Here is a 12,692-nt window from a genome sequence, read left to right on the forward strand (position 1 = left end):
TCAAATCCATAATCATTACACTCTTCTCTCACAAAAAAAAGTCAAAAAAGTCAAAAAACCTTGCCCAAACCAAGTTTTTTAGCCCATGCTAAAATAGTCAAAAAATTCAAAAAATTAAAAAGTCAATCCACTAAAAAATTAAAAAGTCAACCCACTTTCCAAACCAACCCTTAATCCAAGAAGAGATTTTGTTATGAAAGAAAGCTGTAAGGCCACGTTTGGGCATCGTCCTGTTCTTGAAATCCATGTCATTATCCAAGACATGGATTTCTATTTCTGAGGATGGGAATTTGGAAGCACACCTCAAAATACAAATAGTAAAAAGAAGATTTTGAAGGAACCCACCAAAGCAAAAATCAAATAATTGCATCAGCATTATTATTATTATATATATGGATCACATTCTCATGGGGACAGCTGTCATATGCTAGTGGGGCTGCTTCATTTGGTCGCTTTTGCTGGAAAATGAGTGATTTTGGGCGGGCTCAAAGTTTCATAAAAAGACATTGGTTTGTTATGAGTTCCAAGTGTGGACTCTACCTTGCCTAATTCACCCATCCAACCTAAATAAGTAGTTGCACTGTCAATTTTTTCAGTATTTATTTACGTGGGTCTCACACGAAAATCACATAAATCGAGAGTGAAGATTTATTTTTGATAGTATCATATCAATTGTCACGTCACTAAATAGTTGTTTTAACAGTATCTGAAATCATACATTTGAATATGTCAAGTCTCTACCAACTCAAATGTATAATATTGTAGTATACATTGAGGACTTTGGTTCAATTTTTTTATGTGCCTATCTGTAGGATTGTGCAAAATATCATCAAATCTATTAAAATCGCACTGATTTGCATCAAGTCACATCGCTTTATCCGCTAAGCACGATTTAAACTTTAAAATTTATAATATGAAAAATATTATGTAAAATTAGTTTGTGTTATATATGTGAAAAATATTATGCAAATTAGTATTATATATTACGCAAAGACTTGATAATTGATTAGAATATTTTTCAATTCCGCCAATCCGCTCAAAATTGCAATTTGTCAGTTCGTCAATACGTTAATCCGCCATTCAATTCATAATTTTATTCTCAAATTGTCTGAATCGTACTGTGCACACCCCTACTTGCAAGAGAGCACAATCATTTAGATTGTATTTAGGTATTGAAATGTTAGGAATTGACCATTACTAACTAAGATCGGTGAGACACGAAACAACAAATAAGAAAGAAATTAACGAATCAAACAAATCAACATACAAGAACATAAGAATTTACGTGGTTCACCCCAGAATAGGATTACATCCACAACTGCTGCGATTTTCACTATGATCAGAAAAATACAACTTCCAGTTAACTTAAAAGAGAGCCCCTCGTCTACTTATTAATATAAAATTAGGATTAGACGGAAACATATGGAAATTATGAAAGTACTCAAAAAAATTTTGGCCGGGGTAAACCCCCTTGGACCCCTACCCCTTATTGAACCCAGTGTTTGAGTGAACAGTAAAGTTAAATGAACAGTATTTATCAGGTCTACCGACCCAACATGAAATTGTGAGAGAGATTCGTTAAAACGAAGAAGGAAATGCAATATCTGAGAGAACCAGATTTACCTTCTGTAATGGTTCTCTTTTCTTTATTTTCCACCTCGTTTCTTTTCTTGATTTTATTTGATGGTAAATGAACTTTTCTGATATGTTAGATTCTGTGTTAAATTAATGGATGGAGAGTATGAAGGCAGTGTCTAAAGCACGGTTTGTCCATAGCTGCCTGGGAACTCTATTTGACAGGGGAGAGGTTTTCGATACTTTTGGGAAAGGTTTTCGATACTTTTGTTAAATGTTGAAGGGAACTACAAAGAAATTGAAAGGGAAAGTAGCATGAAACTTTGTAGAAAACTACAAAAAAATTTGATTAAATTTTTACGATTTTGTTTTGAGAGATTTGTAGCAAATAAAGAATTATTTGAGAAATTTCACTAAGGTAATCTTGAAAACTACTTAGTAAACTTTTCTGAAAACATATAATTAGAAATGAGTTTAAAAAAAATTTAATAAAATTTATAACTCAAAAAGTTGAAAACCTCCCAAGTATTTCTACAGGTTTTTTGTTAATTTTTAATTTTGTACTACAAAATTTCCTCAAAAATTGACATTATAAGTTTCCCATTGGATTGTTTGTCATATATATTTTTCACCGTATTTCACACTTCCCTTTCGCCTATTGGTTATCGCTTTTCCGCTTCCTATTTTGGAAACTATAATTTGTCAAAGCAAAACAAACAAAGGTAAATATTGGAAATAAAAACAGGAAATTTATTTTTTTTATGTTCTCAGACAGTTTCCTACTACATTGACAAGAACAAATAGCAATAAAAATTACAGAAAAGAATGGACCAAGATCCTCAGATATCTACTTTTTTAATTTCTTTTTCCTTTTACACGCCCATTCCTTGATGAGAGACTGCAGCTGCAACAAACAGTAGAGTAGAAGATTCACTTTCTCCTCATTCTCACTTTCTTCCCTGCAAACCACCTTTCCACAGAAAAGAAAGAGAGAGAGAAACCGAGAGAAAATCCAATTTTAGGCCTTGGAAGCATTAGGCTATACTGATCCATGATATTGCATTCCAACAAAAATGTACATAAAATATTTGACTCACCTTTTGCTCCTGAAGTTGGTTTCCCTGACACAGAAGACTGAAACAAACCAAAGTGCTTCTGCGTTGCAGATTTCCCCTGTAAGTATTCACAAGTTTGCGTCACAGTATTAGTATTTGGCTTACTTCGAATGAAAATCGAAAAAGATTGGTTATCTGATTTAGTAAGAAAGAAAGAAAGAAAGAAAGAAAGAAATGTACATTTCAAATGAAATCACTATTAACATACATAAATAAATGGACCGAATAAAATGGGCGACTCAGTGCACGAGGTTAGTGCTGAATGGGGTTTGGGAAGGGTAAGATGTAAGTAACTTTATTTTTTTTTGATTGGATTGGAAGAAACCAAGAAATAAATTTAAAAAAAAAAATTAAAAATTGGAACATTTGGACCTTGAAATGTGTTGCAGAGAAACCCTGAGAGAAGCCTAGTGCATGCTCCATAGAAGCTCCACTTGGGGGAAGAGCTATATGATCCTGCAAAAATACAAGAAAACCCATCAAGCAAACTATGAAGAAGCCTCAAAATCTTCATGTATTGAATTGAGAACAAAGATTAGTCTGGTGGATGAGACGCTCGCTACTATATGATTCCCCGATTGTTAAAAAAACAAAAAACAAAAAACAAAACAGCATTAAATTTATGAACTTGCCTTAACACCGGAGCTCGCGGTGTCATCGAGAAACAAATGCTGATGTTTGCCTCTCTGTGCTTTGAATTGCTTTTTCTTCTTTCGCTTGTTCGCTTGCTCAGAAGCCGAAGAACCGCAACAAAAATACTCAGTTTCATCGTCTTCGTCTCCTCGGACATGTGGCGGCCCAGACGATGCATCAGAGACCATAGACAAATCTTCATCTTCATCAAAGTCCTCCACATTTGCTGATTTATATCCACAATCTTCACTAACATCTCTACCACCATTTTTCTTGAATTGATCTGCAGAGTATGAAGATTGATGATCATAATCATCCAAGTACATTGTCCAACCAGATTCACATCCACTACTGCATTCAGAAGTTGATGCATTCATTTTTAGCCTCCCCTATGCAAATGAACACCAAATGGGTTTTCTTGTGGAGGAAAATAAGATTGATATGGACTGTTCTCTTGTTCTTGTTTCTCTACTTAAAGGAAGAGAAAAAAGAGTAGCGTGATGTTAAAAAAACAGAATCAATCACACTCAAATCCTAGACCATTTTTGTCCCTTTTCTCTACCCTTTCACATTATTATTTATTCGGATAAATTACACTTTTAATTCTTAATAGTTTGACTGAAATTTTATTTTCATTCTCATTATTTGAAATTGAACAATTTCATTTCTACACTTTTAAGTCTTATTCTAATTTAGTTTTTTTTGCTCAAATTGAAAGTTAAAATTAACGATTTTGGAACACTTATTAGCCTTCTAAAATGTAGTAGAATTTGGATCAAATTACAAGAACGAAAAGTGTAATTTACCATATTTATTTTATCTGTTTAAAGTGAATGATTCAAATTGGCCAGTTGGCTTGGTATTAGAGAGAGAGATTAATGGTCATTAGCATCTGATAGAGAGAGAGATGAATTAATGGTCATTGGCATCTGATAGAGAGAGAGAGAGGGAGAGATGAATTAATGGTCATTGGCATCTGATAGGGAGAGAGAGAGACATATGAATTAATGGTCATTGGCATCTGATAGTGGTAACAATGGTGATTGGAGAAGGGTTAATAGTTTGAGGGGTGATAGAAAGTTATAAAAGTAGAGGTTTAAATTGAGCTTTATTTATATGGTAATGAAAAAAAAAAAAAAAAAAAATCAAAACATCAATATTGGGCCCCACTAAAAAATGGTTGAGAGTTCTAAACTAAGAGTCTTAAAAGAGTTCTAATGAGTAGGACCTTACTAAAAAATAGTTGAGAGTTCTAAACCAAGAATCTTAAAAGAACTCTAATGAATAGGCCCACCATTGATGTGATGTTTTGGTGGGCGTTACTCAAAAACGGTTGTGAGGTCTAAACCAAGAACTTGAAGAGTTTTAATAAATGGTACTCACCATTAATATGATGTTTTGGCCCATTTATTTATTTATTTTTTTCATTCCCACATAAATAAAGCTAAATTTAAAACTTTACTTTTAAGAATCTCTATCATCACTCATGATTCACATTACTGACCAATTTACTGCGCACATATCATAGTACGGCGTTTGTTCACTTCTCAGCAAAAATTGAGGCATTTCTGTAATTCACCAATTATTGTTTATTACTAGTTGAAATATTTATATTTGAATTTAAACTGTGATTCGCATGGAGGTCATTGTAATAATCTATGAGAAACAAAGAGTTGACTTGGGTTATTTATTTATTTTCCTTTGTTGGCACTAGTGTAGTGTCACTGTCTTCGGCTAAGGGCAACTTTATTTTGAAACAATGAGAGTGTTTTGAGAACTCTAGTAAAAAAATAATTTTTTAATTTTTTATATAAAAAAGTTATAAAAAGTTAATTTTTTTAATACAAAAAAGTTAAAAAGTCACAAAAAAAACTAAAAAGTCATATTTTTACTAACTTTGTAAAATACTACAATTTATACAATCGTAATCAATTGGGTTAGCTTAATTAGTCAAACTTTTTGCATCATATTAGGAGGCCAAGCATTTGATGTATCCCAAAAAATAAAAAAAAAAGTTACATGAGTCCAATGTAATAAAAAATGGGATGCGACAAAAATTGGATTGCATTTAACTTTTGTTTCATTCATTTTTTTTTTTTTTGTTTTTGTTTTTGTTTTTGTATTTGTTTTTTTTTTCTTTTTCACATACTCAAATCCGTAATCTAAATACATGGACAGTTGTAGTGCTTGAGACTTTAGTTACTATATAGTCTAGAGAGGGTCAATGATACACCATCTTACCCATAAAACCTACCTCACAAAAAGAAAATAAATAAATAAATAAATAAATTTCAAGCCCTTTTAACAGGGCAATGCAAAATTGAACAAAACAAGATTTTGTGGGAAGCAGATAGGCAGTTTCGAGTTAAAAAGAAGAGCAAAAAAGAGACAGTTGGGGTTACAGTGCTTGATATGTGAGTGAGTGAGTGAGTGAGTGCTGTGGTAGGTTGGACACAACCTTGACTTTCTGCTGTCCCTTTGCTGGTAGCTATAGGAACAAGATGAAATAGTCATTTTTTAGTCTTCTAATGAAAATATTATTAAGTTAAAATGGTGAGTAATAATTTTGTTTGTAATGCATTTTTTTTTTGTTTACCAAGATATGATAAAGTTACACTTTTGTTATATAGGACCATTTTAAAGTTTCGTTGGCTATTTTAACACTTCGAAAATTAAAAATATAATTTGAGTATGTCAATAAGGATATGAAAAGTCTTTATAAATAATAAATTTGTCAAATTTATCGGACGATTATATTAAGATTATCTTAGCCTCAATGAAGAATGTTTGTAACTTGAATTCGTAACAAAATGAAAGGGAGAGACTGGATAGAAATTATTATTGATTAATTGAATAAATAATTACAAAATGTTACCTTAAGTAAGGGCAACTTCGAAACTTTAAACCGACCGAGTTCTAGAATTATAGAGTTAACCTATTCCTATGAAATGTAAGTGCAGTGCATGAAAGTAAAGTGCTAAAATTTAAAGATAAATGAAATTAATAAAGACGTAGAGTCTAGATTTGGTCGGGGACTTTTTAAGTTTTTGTCTCCATTTATTTAAGTCTCTTTTGGCACCTTCGAGGCAGTTAGACCGATTCGTTTCACTATGATCTTCCTCTGTTCAACTATTTCTTAGGGCTACTCTTTGATTTGAATGTGCGTAACCGCTCATAACTACTCCTTGAATAACTTCTCCCTCATGTGCCTTCCACTTGTGATTTAAGGGTTTTGCCAGTTGAAATCTTTCACTCGTGGCTCACGTGAGCTGCTCGAAGGTAGGGCTCCTCACTGACTTCTTGTATAATACCCCTTGTTTGCTACCTGTCACCTTCGAATTGGATGGTTTGAATATGGTGCCTACAAGTTCATAATTTTTTATTTCAAAAAAAAAAAATACAAAAGTTGAATAACTCAAGCTTCACCAAAATTGTTCTCCAGTCAATTTTTTCACTTGTTTATATCATTTCCCCTCTCATTACAGTTCAATTTTATAATATCAAAAACTTATTATTATTTTTTTGAAATAAATAAAATGAATGCCTTCACTAATGCCATAGTTTGACATTAGTCGAATTTCCCCCCCATTAATAGAACAGTGCAAAGGCTGGGCTTAATACAATGGTGAGGTTGTTCTATAGTGGTCCTGTTTGGAAAGAGGAATTTTAGCTTTTTTAAAGTTAAAATCCATAAAAAGATAAAATAGATTAAAATAGTTAATAAGACAAAATGTCACATCAAACCCATAATCGTTTCATTTTTTCTCTCATAAATGTCACATCAAACTATAAAAAAAATTCAATTATCTTCTCAAATATAAAAATTTTAACCTACTAAAATAGTCTACTAAAATAGTAACTTCCCAAACACCCACAGTGACTTGAATGTTAATGAGTTTAAGTTACGGAAACCTCTTTGCACATGGTATGACAAGATATTGTTGAATGAGCACACAATTACATGGTGTTCCTGACCCGTGTGATAATTTCTGCAATAGCGAAGACCTTATGCAGTGAAAGTGTCATTTAAGCCAAGTTTGACTATCCTAAATAAGTATACACTTTTTATCTTTTTATCTTTTTTCATCACATCATCTCTCTACTTTTCTACACATCTTTTCGTAAAAAGACAAAAAGTGTACTTATTTAAGTCATCCCAAACAACCCCTTACTAATAGAACAGAGCAAAATATTGGATTCTGAGGAAATTTAACTATATACCAAAGCACAATGGTCCATATAACAAAATAACTGACCAAACTCATGTGCCTTAGGAAAGGAAAATGGAACTCTGGTGGTCCAAACTAGAGAGATCAGTGTGATTTTTGTATTGTAGTGCAAGTACAGTGCTAAATCCTGTGGCAAAACTGTACAGGGTGTGTAACTCTCTGTTTTAGTTTCATGGAATGGAGCTGTGTTGTACTTGTAGGGTCCCATTCTGAGTCAGATGGGTACCCTACACACTAAATCTCATGTGCACATGTCCTTGGCTTGGTCTCGTGGCTCTCTTTATCCTCTCTTTTATCATTCCTAATCTGTTTTCTGGGTTCAATTTGTCGAAGGGTTTCACAGTGACTCCAATTTTTTCATTCACTTTGAGATGTAAGAGAACATTATCTACTTTAACTATATTTTCTTTCAATTGTTACAGATCCATTTACTTTCAATTGTAAAAATTAACTTATTATATCTCGGTAGTGTTTGGCAAGTGGTTTTAAGACTAAAACAGTCACAAAAAATAAAATAGACTATTTTAACCATAACAAACAAAACATCACATCCAACTCATAATCATTACACTCTTCTCTCACAAAAAAAGTCAAAAAAGTCAAAAAGTCAAAAAGTCATTCCCAAATCAAACTTTTTAGCCCAGGCTAAAATAGCCAAAAAAATCAAAAAGTCAAAAAATCAACCCACTTCCCAAATGGAGGCTCTAAGTCAATTTGTAATGTTATATTTCTGTTCATCTTAACCTTAGTCTCATATAATTTTATCAAAATCTCACTTAATTTTGTACTTTTATAGAAATTTCATTTTGATCATTTCATTTGTTTGTCACAATTAAAAATGAGCGACTTGTAATTAAATGAAAGTGTAAGAATACTAAATCTACTTAGGGCTATTTTGGAAACTTGGTTAAAAGTCACTTTTTTTGGTTAGTAGCAAAAGTCAAAAGTTGGCTTTTTTGGCTTTTTTTTCATTTGGCAAGTTGGTTTTTAGCCAACGGTGCAATTACAATTTTACCCCTCATGGGTCACAATGTGTTACATAGGTTCAGTTGTAAATATTTTAAATAAATGGGGGTAGTTTAGTCATTTTATTATGATTTGACATCATAAACAAATATTAATCAAAAAAGTCAAAAGTCACTTTTTACCAACTTCCCAAATCATTTGTCTAAAAAAGCCAAAAGCTTGGTTAAAAGCCAAAAAGTCACTTTTTACCATCTTCCCAAAACAACCCTTAATCATTGATTCTTTTATTGAAATCCACTCTTTTAAACGGTAGTCTCCGCTAATTCTGTGATTAATTTTTGCCTAAGTACTCCCTCCGTCCCATAATATTAGTCCCTTATTCCATTTTTCATTGTCCTAAAATATTTGTCCCTCTTCAAAAATCAAGTACAAAAATAATATAAATTTCCCATTTTGTCCTTTTTTTAAATTCATAAATAATATAAAAAGTACAATTATGACATTGATATTCCCAAAAAGGAGTACTATCAAAGGGTAATTTTGGAAAACTAACTTTTTAAAAGTACAATAATTGTACTACCAAAAAAAGTTGGATTCCCCAAATGGGACCATTAATTTGGGACGGAGGGAGTACAATAATTGTCAATACAACTTGTAGGCCCAAATTTTAATCCCAGTTTGACTTTTTCATTTGATGAATGCAATATAGCCTCCGTTTGGCAAGTGAGTTGGCTTTTTGACTTTTTGACTTTTTTGACTATTTTAACCTGAGCTAAAAAGTTTGGTTTGGGAAGAACTTTTTGGCTTTTGGGCTTTTTTGACTTTTTTTTGTGAGAGAAGAGTGTAATGATTATGGGTTGGATGTGACGTTTTGTTTTTTGTGGCTAAAATAACTTATTTTGTCTTTTATAACTAAAATAGTCAAAAAAACCCGAAAAAACCCTTCTCAAACGGACCCATACATTGTTTCGGTACGGGCTTGTCTCTGCAAACTTGGCATGGTAATGTGGCCCTCTGTACAATTGTAAGATCGAACCTTTGCCACTCTGCCAACGTAGACACTATACACTACCAGCTTCCAAAAACAAACATTCAATTCAAACCATACCCAAGATTTTCTCCTCCATCAAATATCTTCTTCTGTCACTTTTTTCTTCATCCTTAGAACAAACAACTTAAAACCTTTTTTCTTCATCCTTAGAACAAACAACTTAAAACCTTGTTAAGGCCTCGTTTGATAAGTAACTTTTTTAATTAAAAAATTAAAAAGTTATTAAAAAAATTAAAAAATTAATTTATACCAAAAAATCAAAAATTATATTTTCTCTCTACTTTTTACATATTTTTCGTAAAAAATAAAATAGTCATCCCAAACATACTATTTTTTTTTACATCATTTTTAACCAATAAACTAAAAAATTACTAAAAAAATATGTTCCCAAATGAGGCCTACTGTTTTAGTAACTTTTTGACTTTTTACGAAAAGATGTGTAGAAAAAAAAAATGATGTGATAATTTATAATAACTTTTTAACTTTTTAACTAAAATTGAAGGTTGCCAAACCAACAAAACAAATAAACGTATAAAGTCAAACTTCTATATCATGTTTTCTTCATTTCATTTTATCATAGCAAGCTAAACTAAAAGGTGTTTTTTTTTTTTTTAAATTTTAATTTTAATTTTAATTTTTTGAAAACTTACATTTTAAGAAATATAAAAAAAAAAAATTGTGTTCAAATTTGTTAAAACTGTTTGCGTGCAAAAATGAGTAGGATGGATATTTTCAAAATTTTCATTATTATGTTTTGTTTCTAAACACACACAAGACGAGAGCAAAAATACAATCAAACAAACTCAAAGGAATTTATCATATGCTCCACTTTTGAAATTTTCATGTTTAATAAGTGTATGTTCCAATAGAGTTTGGTTAGTCTATACAATTGCGAGTCAAGAGCCTCTCCTTGCAGGCTCGTCCTTGCGCCCGTCCTTGCAAGCTTTCGGGTCTACTTTTAGGCCTAATTTTGATAATCTGAACCGTTCATATTTTATGATTTATTCAGTATATCATACCTGTAAAAAATCAAATTGATCGGATATCAGAAAGTATGTGTTCGAAAAATTGAACTAAAAACTATTTTTTAAAGAATTTAATAAACATTTTTCCGAACACATGCTTTCTGATATCCGATCAACTTGATTTTTTACAGGTATGATATACTGAATAAATCATAAAATATGAACGGTTCAGATTATCAAAATTAGGCCTAAAAGTAGACCCGAAGGCCTGCAAGGACGGGCGCAAAGATGAGGGCTGCAAGAAGAGGATCCTCATTCATACAATTGCATGGGATAGATCCTACTTTTATTGTAATGGCATAAAATACGATAAAAAAATAATTTGTCGGTAATTTTATGTGCTCAAATATATTGATCACCGCATTGCTTACATTATTATTGTTCTTGAAACTTAAATCTTCCTACAATTGTGTTTCAATAGAAGTTGTAGTTAGTGCTATTTACAAAACAAGAGAACTCAAAAGGACACCATTTGATTGCACTTTCTGCTTGTTCACATTTTGTGTCACATAGAAGATTTAAAGGGGGTGAACCAATAATCATGCAGGATTAACGTTTGAGACTTTTTAAACTGAGGGAACCGAACCAAAATTTGAAAAATACTAATACTGTATTTGGTTGGGAGATTTGAGTAAAAATTTGAAAAGGAAAATAGAAAAGATAAGTGAAATGTAAATAAAATATATCTAAATTTCACATAATTTCACACACATTTTTCATTTTCCTTTCCAAATCTCTTTGCAAATCTTCTAATCAAACACAGCATAATTAAATCATTTCTTATCTCATAATTAATTAATAAAATAAGTTAACATTGTGGGGCACTTTGGAAAGAAGCTAAAAAAGCCAATTTTTTGGCTTTCTAGTTTTTTTAGCCAAAGGAGTTTTTTTGTCCAAAAAACCACCAAAAAAAATTAAAAAGCCAAAAAATTAACTTTTTACTAATTTCTCAAAACACAACTGTTTTACACATAAAAATTTCCACTACATAATTTATTTTAAACACTATGTGCAAAATATTATGGGGTGGTTTTGGATGATCTAAATAAGTACTTTTTGACTTTTTATGAAATATGGGTTGGTTATGGGTTGAGTTTAAAATGATGTGTTAGAGAGGTGATATGACTTAAGGCCGGGTTTGGGTACTCTAGAAAAAGTCAAAAAGTTAAAAAGTTATTTAAAAAGTTAAAATGTTATCACTGTTCACCCAAAAAAATATTAAAAAATTAATTTTACACAATCTTCCTTTTCAAACAATCATAAAGGCAGAGCAGGCGGAGCATTGTTGTGGGAAAAATTGCACTTATTTAGGTGTACACATAACACGGTGTTGTTCGGCTCGTGGGGGCCATCACGGGTTTCGTTTTAATAATTTGAATTGTTCAATGTGTAGAACTCGTCGAGTATTATATACTTGCCAAAAATCACGTTGATCGGATATCGGGAACTATATGATCAATTTAGTTAAAATTTATAAAATAGATGGTATTATAGTTAACGGTTGAAAAAAAACTAATCTGACCAGATAGCTATTGATATCCGATCAACGTAATTTTTTACAAGTATATAGTACTCGAAGAGTTCTACATATCGAATGGTTTTAATTAGCAAAACGAGACCCGTGGTAGGCTCTCACGGGCCGAACAACACCTTCAATTCACTGTCTAAAAAGCAAGAAATCATCTCCCCTCCCCTCACTCTGCGCGCACTACCTCTCACCGTACAACTATTCCATCACTTCTATCACAATCTTCTCATATACATTAATTTATACAATTTTTAATACATATTTTTTTATAAAAAGTCAAAAAGTTAACCCAAACATTTATATTTTTTTTCTCAATTTTTTAGTCTAAAAAGATAAAAAGTGGACTTGTTTAGGACATCTCCAACAACCCTTGAATAAAATGATGTGACTTAAATAAAATAATAATTTTTAAAATTTTTAACTTTTTTAAATCATGCCAAATAAACTTATATTGCACTTTAAAATTATTTAATAATTATCCGTAGAGGGCTCATAAATATCTCAATAAATGTACAATATCACAAAAGTATCCCCAAAATTGACGGTTTTCCGATGTGATTTGCTGCCCAC

At 31.6% G+C, this 12,692-nt stretch overlaps 1 protein-coding gene across 1 annotated transcript; it reads right to left on the reverse strand.

Moving 5' to 3' along the window:
* Positions 1-2,300: 2,300 nt before the first annotated feature.
* LOC114257706 (protein SOB FIVE-LIKE 5) lies at positions 2,301-3,842 on the reverse strand. The gene is made up of 4 exons (XM_028197483.2): positions 3,323-3,842; positions 3,063-3,146; positions 2,673-2,748; positions 2,301-2,545 (listed from the first exon to the last, which is right to left on the reverse strand). Exons 1-4 carry the CDS (start codon positions 3,698-3,700, stop codon positions 2,523-2,525), a joined length of 561 nt encoding a protein of 186 aa, XP_028053284.2. The 5' UTR covers positions 3,701-3,842; the 3' UTR covers positions 2,301-2,522.
* Between the last annotated feature and the right edge of the window lie 8,850 nt (positions 3,843-12,692).

This window comes from Camellia sinensis, chromosome 3, assembly GCF_055761805.1.
Source record: "Camellia sinensis isolate YWXY chromosome 3, ASM5576180v1, whole genome shotgun sequence".
Taxonomy (NCBI): domain Eukaryota; kingdom Viridiplantae; phylum Streptophyta; class Magnoliopsida; order Ericales; family Theaceae; genus Camellia; species Camellia sinensis.